General features: G+C 38.0%; 1 protein-coding gene across 1 annotated transcript in view; it reads left to right on the plus strand.

Moving 5' to 3' along the window:
* SUSD3 (sushi domain containing 3) overlaps positions 1-8,330 on the plus strand; it is a 79,122-nt gene extending 70,792 nt beyond the window's left edge. Inside the window, exons 4-5 of the mRNA XM_044683549.1 lie at positions 582-749; positions 7,656-8,330. Coding sequence (XP_044539484.1) covers positions 582-749; positions 7,656-7,881 — 394 coding nt within the window. The 3' untranslated portion in view covers positions 7,882-8,330. The remainder of the gene's footprint in view (positions 1-581; positions 750-7,655) is intronic.
* Positions 8,331-8,597: the final 267 nt, after the last annotated feature.

Genomic DNA, 8,597 nt, shown 5'->3' on the forward strand with positions numbered 1-8,597 from the left:
CAATAAACAGGTTTGGGGAGACAGGGAATTTTGCAGCAATCTGCAGTCAGACTGTTCTTCCACAAGCCGTCTTGTAAAATGTCTTCAGATGAGAGCCTTGATTGAGGGGTTGCAATTTAACAACAGTTCTCTTTATAAAAGATTCCTGCCAAAATATTTTTTCTTTAACTGAAAGTGAGCCACAGTTTCCTCTTCTATAAGATACAGATACCACCTCATCTGCCTTTCTCAGAGGGATAGAATGAGGATCAAATGAGAGAAGTAAGGCACTCTAAGTGGCATTTTCATCATCATCATCATTATTCTCTGATAATTCACAGCTAGTTACTAACTGTAAATTATTACTTATAGCGAATAAGTGGCAGAACTCAGAGTCAAACCGAGATATTCTGAATCCAAATCCAAGGACTCTTCTGTCATACCACCCTGCCTCCCTGATGGATTACAAAGACCTGGTATGGAAGAGGGTTGTGACTTCTTTTCCTTGTACATAGACAGAAGCCAGTCATGAGGGTCCCTGGTGGGTTCTACAGCATGTGTTCAGCCATACAACTTTTTAAAGCTATTGTTTGGCCTTCCAGAGATATGCAGTTTTGGTACCAACTCAGAAGCGAAGAGCTGGAAGATATGCAGGCTGCTCACTTTGGCTACAAGGGACGAAACAACAGCAACAACAATAGGGCCAGGAATGTGTCAGTGAGCGCTGGAGAGAATGCAGCGGCTGCGTATGACAACCCAGGCTTTTCCAGGTGAGACCCTCTTAAGACCACTGTACTGCAGAATGATTGAACTGTATGCTCACAGACCTGGAGAGGACCAGGAACGTAAATGGGGGAAACATTCCACCTATTTCCCATGTATTTTTATGTGTGTGTGTGTGTGTGTGTGAGATTAGGAACATGGATGGGAAAATCATTCCATCTATTTTATATGTATTTTATTTATATATATATATTCATATTTATATATTTTCAGGATCAGGAACATGGATAGGGAAAACATTCCATCTATTTCCTATGTGTTTTATTTACATATATATAAAATTCACATTTATATATTTTCAGGATTAGAAATGTGGATGGGGGGAATGATTCCATCTATTTCCTATGTATTATATTTATATATTTTCAGGATTAGGAATGTGGATGGAAAAATCATTCCATCTATTTCCTATGTATTTTTTTAAACATATATTCATATTTATATATTTTCAGGTCAGGAACATGGAGGAAAACATTCCATCTATTTCCTATGCATTATATATATATATACATATACATATGTATATATATATATATATATACACACTCATATATTTTCAGGTTTAGGAATGTGAATGGGGAAATCATTTTATCTATTTCCTATGTATTTTATTTATATATGTGTATATATATTAATATTTATGTATTTTCAGGTCAGGAACATAGATGGAGGAAAAATCCCATCTATTTCCTATATATTATATATATGCATATATATATATTCATATATTTTCAGGATCAGGAATGTGGATAGAGGAAAACATTCCATCTTTATTTCCTATGTATTTCATTTTATATACATATATATAAAATAAACCCTTACTTTCTATTTTAGCATTTCTAAGACAGAAGAGCAATAAGGGCTAGGCAATCAGCATTAAGTGATCTGCCCAAAGTCACATTGCTAGGAAGTGTTAGAGTTCATATTTGAACCCAGGTCCTCCTGACTCCAGGTCTGGTGCTCTATCCACTATGTTACTTAGCTGACCCTATTTTATATATTCAAATATATTTTCTTTTTTTTCTTCTTTTTTTCTTCACTTTGAAAATGTTTATTTTATTAATTGATTTAGAATATTTTCCCATGGTTACATGATTCGTGTTCTTTCCCTCCCTTTCCCCCCATAGCCAATGAGTAATTCCACTGGGTTTTACATGTATCACTGATCAAACCTATTTCCATATTATTAATATTTGCATTAAATATATTCTCAAAGAGGTCCAGAGGTTTCACCAGACCGCCGAAGGGTTCCATTGTCCTTGTCTAGAGGCAGGAACACTGAGTTAGTAGTCAAGACACCTCGGCTTTGCCCCAGCTTCACCACAAAGTCACTTGGGCTTGTCCTGTCCCTTAGTATCATCCTTTATATATAAAAAGATGGAGTTGGACCGAGGCAATTCCAGCTCTGGCACTCTGCATTCTAAGGGGCCTTCCTGTTCTGATATTCTGTGTTCAAAGTCAGAAGTGTCAAACCCATTAATACAAGAGAACACTGCTAATGTTAATATATGATTTTCTAGATCAATATGTGGCTGCGAGGATCCTTATATATGGTTTGGGGGCCTCTGTTTCTGTTTGAGGTTGATATCACCTGTTTAAAGGGTCCTCACAGTGCTTTCATTCTTTGTTGCTAGGGCTGTCCCAGTTCTGCTATTCATCATTTTAGGATTCTACTTTAAAAGCATTAAAAGTTAAATAAAGGCCAAGAAACAGTATAACTCAGAAGACTCTGAGTCTAGTAGGGTCCTTGTTTTCAAGTGCTTGGAACACCGTGCACTTGAAATAGTCTGGCATCTAGATACATGTGCACTCAGTTCTTTCTGATTTGTCTGTTCCATTAGCAATTGTCCCCTGACCAAAAGGAAGACCTGGTAATTCTATTTTTCTCCCTTGACATTTGACAGTGCTTTATAGGAGTCCAAAGTAATTCACCTGTCAGCTAGCTCTTACTGTTAATTTGCTGTGGACCTTTAATGGCCTAGGCCCCCCAGGGGGTATTGATTAGAGTTGTATAACATGCTGATCAAAACACCTTTTGTGCTATTTAATGCATTTGGACACAGTGTGGTTTGACCAAAATCTGTGGGTTGCATTTTTAGCTTTTAGGATTTCAGAAAATTGATAACACTAATGATACATGATTACCCTCTAAACCAGTTTTACAGAAAGATTAGAATCCATTTAGAACAGCTGCAGGTCTTGCAGTGTTGACATTAGCCACCCCCACCCCCCTAAAAAAAGTGTATTTTGTTGGGATTTTGTCTTTTCTGGTCCAAAAATATCAGGATAAACTGTAGTTTTTTGAAGAAAATGAACTAGGTAGCCAATGGCTAATACTAGCTCCTCATGTTAGAAAGGATCAGAAGTTCAATAACATAAATAGCACTGGGTATGTTCAAGTCTTTTTAGGGTTCAATTGAATTAGTAGCATCCCACACCACTGTTTGTTCTTCTGGCCCTTCCTAAGTTAATCTTTTCCCCAATGTGCAGCAGTCTGGTTCTCCCAAAGCATTGGAGTTTCTGCTAAATAACCACTCAAGCTCTTACAAGGTGCTATCAAATCCAGCAAGTCAACAGTGGATTAAACTTGAGGAAGACACAGATAATTTAAGGCTCTTTTCATGAGGGATATCATTCCTAGCTTTAGCAATCTATTGGCTACTAAACAGCATCACCACCAAAGAAGTAACTTTGTGGATAGAGTCCAGGACTTGGGAGTCAAAACAACTTAATCCAGATTCAGATGCTGACTGGCTGTAGGATCCTGAGCCAGTTATGTAATCTCTCTCAGATTCAGTATTTTCATCTGTAAAATAGAGATAATAATAGTACCTACTTCATAGGGTTGTTAGACTCAAATGAGATACAGAAATTAGTTTGTAAACCTTAAAAAATGTTTATTATTATTTTAATTTAGAGGATTTGTGATTGAATTCAATTTCTGCTGTTTATTGCCTCAAGTGTGAGCTTGAGCAAGTCTCTTCCTTTCTTGTTTACTATTTTCTTATTTTCAAAAAGAGAAGTTTAGCTAGATAGACCTGTACAGCACCTCCCAGCTCTAAGGCCATGTTCTTTCCTTTTCATGGTTTTAAAAAATTCTGTCATTCATTTCAGCTCCGAGAATGTTTTGCATTCCCATTGAATGTTCTATATTACAAAGTGAGGAAGGGTTCTCATGACATGCAGACCTACAATTCATGGAAATCCACCTCTCTTAGGGCAGAGCCATAAATAGTGCAGCAATGATAGGGTGAAATTGGAAAGAGATTTTCATGGAAAGAAGGAGGGGAGAGGGAATTAGAAGCCACCAGGTTGTTCCAAGACCAAGCCATCAATGCCAGGCAAAGTAGAGGTTTCATATGTTGCATAATATATCAATTACTTTTTTTTTTAAACCCTCACCTTCCATCTTGGAATCAATGCTCTGTATTGGTTCCAAGGCGGAAGGCGAAAGGGCTATGCAATGGGGGTCAAGTGATTTGCCCAGGGTCACACAGCTAGGAAGTGTCTGAGGTCAGATTTGAACCCAAGATCTCCCATCTCTAGGCTTGGCTCTCACTCCACTGAGCTACCCAGCTTCCCCCTGTATCAATTACTGCTAAAGCAGAAAGAGCCCAAAACCTCGGGTTCTAGTCCTGGTGCTGCCATTTATTAGCAATGTCATCATAGGCAAGCTACTTCCTTCTAAGGAAAGTGAAAAAACACATACGGTAAAGATAAGGGGCTAGAGTGGAATCTGTTATGTTTCAGCTGAAGTAAAAAGAAGAGGTAGCAATCATGATTTCAAACACAGCAAAAGCAAAAAGAGATCTAATTAAAGTGATAAGGAAGGGAAACTGCACCTTGCTAAAATGTACCACATGCACAAAATGGTATCGTATCCAAATTTTTAAAGGCAAGATTAAATGAGTTATGGGGGAAAATAGACAGTAAAACTATACTTTTGGAAGACCTTAACTTTCCCCTCTTGTATCTAGATGAATCTAACCAAAAAATAAACAAGGAAGAAGTTAAGGAGGTGAATAGAATTTTTGAAAAGTTAGATATGGAGAAAATTGACTGGGAATAGAAAAATACCTTTCCTCAGTACAAAAATTGATCATGTATTAAGGCATAAAAACATCACAACCAAATGCAGAAAGGCAGAAATATTAAGTGCATGATGCATTTCAAATAACAATGCAATAAAAATTACATTCAATAAAGGATCTTGGAAACAGACAGTGAGAGAAGATGATCCCTGCCCTACCTACTTCAGAGGATTCCTAAAGATGAGAGTTTGTCTGAGGAAAGCAGAAAGAAGAGGTTATTTTTAGATATTATTCTACACACCTTCCCACTTAAAGAAAAACCCAGAACAGTTTGTTGGCTACCTTTAGGCAGCCTCATCCCTTACCTCTTCAGCACTGAAAGTATAAGGGGATAATGATGAGTTCTGAGTTTTGACCCTTTTGGCCTAAGTGAGCATAGGTAAGTCACAAGATCTCTGGTCTTAGGTCCTCATCTGTAAAATGAAAGAAATTGCACTAAGATAGTCTTAAGATCTCTTCCAGCTCCAAATCTAAGATCCTAAGGGCTCTGGCTCTCGCCATGGATTCCATCTTCTCTTATAAAATGGAAAAATTGGAAGGAACCTCAGAGTTATCAAATTTAATCTAACACCTTCAACAAATAATCATCCATCCACTTTTTGCTTGGAAATCTCCAGGGAAAGTCAATTCATTACCTTCCAAGGCAGTACATTCAGTCTTGGGATTGGGAAAGGTTTTCTGTATGTATGTATTTATTCAAACATGTAAAGCAGCTTTTTGGCAACTATGTAGTCTAATGATTCTTTTCTTCCAGTCTTCTCATCATCCTAGCTACCCTCATGGACAGGCTCTAGTTTATCAATGTCATTCTAAAGTTTGAACTGAATATGGTTTCATAAATGAGCCGAATAGGGCAGAGTACAATGAGATTTCTCACCCCACTCTTTCTGGATGCTGCACCATCAATGAATGGCAGACTACCTTTTTTTGGTACCCCTTGAACTCAAGGAGGAAAGTAGACAACATCCTCTTGATATGAAACATAGAATTAATTGTACATCCCCCTCCCCTCACTTCCCAGACTTCTGTAAAGAATGTAGGCTCAAGGACATCGTAAGGAAAGTATAGAGCCTAATAAATCGTAATGGGTTTCATCTCTATTTTTTTCTTAACCAAAGCCAAAAATTACAATTAATCTGGAGGGAAGGGAAAAAATATCATAACAAAGATGATAGAGATGATAGAAATGGGGATGGTACCCCGCTAGGCATCCTGCCTATGCCATGGAAACTCTCTTCCCTACAAGGGTTCAAGAACCTCACATTGCTCAGAGCATCTATTATAGATCTCCATGGAAACTCATTCAAAACCTTTCCTTAACTCTTCCTCTTCCTTTGCACATTTTCAAATAAAAGCTTTCCTGTCCTTTGTTCCATAATTTAAGCTGACCTCTTATTGGACAATGATAACTTCATGTATCACCCTCCCAGGTAATTTCTGACTTATAGAATCCTAAACTTAACTGGAGACTTGAAATATTTCTTCCAAGCTCCCTCATCTATGAAGAAACTAAGGGGAAATGACTTGCCCCAGGCCACAAGCTAATTAGTGATTTTTCCATTTCAGGAGGGTAAGGAAACACAAGTGTTTGTATAGATTCTGTGCTCTGCACCATCCTGGAAGATGGTGAAGTAATGTGCAGTCTTCTAAAGGTTTTTAGAGTTTGAGTTACCAGGAAATTTTAGTCTTCACCTGAGGGTGAGATATTTGAGGGCAGAAGGGGAGAAGTAGAGCTTCTTTCACTCCTAAATACCTGCCACCATTGGAGAGTACTTCTGACACTATAAAAATAGAGGTGAACTCTGCAGAAGCTATTGCTTTGGGGGAAGGGACTATCCTTTATCTGATGCTGGCTCGGTATTCAGTAGAAGCAGAGAGAGTGGAGAAGGCCTGGGGAACAATTCCAGGAAACCACATTCAGGGTTTTTGTTACCACCATTTAAAGTGCTCCAAGTTTCATGGTGCCTGGCAGATGGTGAAATCAATTATGAAACAAGCACCCCACCCACATCCTTTGTCTACGTGTTTATTTTCTTTGGTCTTTAAAGGGCTCTCAAAATGGGCTGATTTAGAGCCAACAGGTCTTCTGCTTCTTCATGATATCCCCACTCTGTTTGGTGGCATTACCAAATTAGGATCATCCTCCAAATAGGAATAGTTCACAGTGTTAGCACTGGTTTTTTTTTTTTTTTTTAATCACAAAGCACTTTCATGTGTGTCATCTAATTTAACACTTTCAATAGCTCTGGGAGGTGCTAATGTCAACATTCCCTTTTACAGATGAAGAAACTAAAGCTCAGAGAAGCATTAAGATTTGCTGTGGACACATAACTAATAAGTGGCAGAGTTGGACTTGAAGTGTGATCTTTCTGACTACAAGACTAGAAGCCAATGACCCAAGGAGTCAGAAAGACCTAAGTTCAAATCTTTTAGATACTTAATAGCTGTAAATGTAAAATGAGGGGGTTAGGCTCTATAGCAGTGGTTCCCAAACTTTTTTGGCCTACCGCCCCCTTTCCAGAAAAAATATTACTTAGCCCCCTGGAAATTAAAATTTTTTTTAATTTTAATAGCAATTAATAGGAAAAATAAATGCACCTGTGGCCATCACTGCTTCCCTGGATCACTGCAGCACCCACCAGGGGGCGGTAGCACCCACTTTGGGAATCACTGCTCTATAGTTTCTAAAGATATTTTTAGTTCTAAAACTATGATCCCACAATCCTACATGACACATAAAAAAATCTTAACTTTTTCAGAGAATACACAGCATGCCAAATAACTATTTTTTTCCCTCCCCAGGAATCAGGAAGACCATGTAGGATGGAGAGGGAATAATGTGAACACTTACCAGCCAAATGAAAATGACTTATGGTCCATGGAGCAACGAGGCCAGATGCCACATGGAAGACATTTCCTTCCACGAGTCAGAGTTGGTCTATCAACAGTGAACACAATTCACCTGTTTGAAGTTTCTGGAGAAGACATGAGGATTCCTAAGAAACCTACAACATACATCCCTGGTTAGCCAAAAAAGGACAGAACTTTTTTGTGGGACCCAGACCAGACACTGCAAGGAGACCTCACTCTATGTGCCTTAAAAACTCCATTGACAGGACAGTGTCAGGCATTTGTTGGGATAATTAATCTATATCTGAAGATTGTATTCAAACATGCTTCTAGGATTATTAACCTGAGTAATATAACCATTGTTGATAATGAACAGTGATGCTGGCTATTAGCTAGCTAATCAATTGAAATCATAGCTGTCACCAAAAAATCCTGTTGTGATCTTACACAAAAATGGAAATAGCAAATTGTCGATTTTACTGCTTTGAATGTCATCAAGGAGCATAACACCTTTCAGCTGCTGAATTCCTTTAAGCTGAATTTCTTTTGTAAACTTACAAATGGGGAAACATTTTTAAAACATATTTTTGCACAGTAGAATAAGAAAATGACAATAAAATATTTCTTTCTAAAGATGATGCATACATACATATATATTTATATTTTACAGTACTAACTTTTGTATCTTCAGTTAAGCTATGTCATTGAGAAACAAAGGGTTAATGAGATGGTTTTTCACTTCATTTGAGTCCATCCTTGGACTTAAAGGGACCATGAAGGAATGTGTGGGTAACCATTCTACCTTTTGCCTGGACCACTCTTCCCAAATGATGAGACTCTGCCAGTAATTAAAATTCCTATCCATCCCCTGAATGTCAGTTCTGACCAACCCTC

This window comes from Gracilinanus agilis, chromosome 1, assembly GCF_016433145.1.
Source record: "Gracilinanus agilis isolate LMUSP501 chromosome 1, AgileGrace, whole genome shotgun sequence".
In the NCBI taxonomy this organism is placed as follows: Eukaryota; Metazoa; Chordata; class Mammalia; order Didelphimorphia; family Didelphidae; genus Gracilinanus; species Gracilinanus agilis.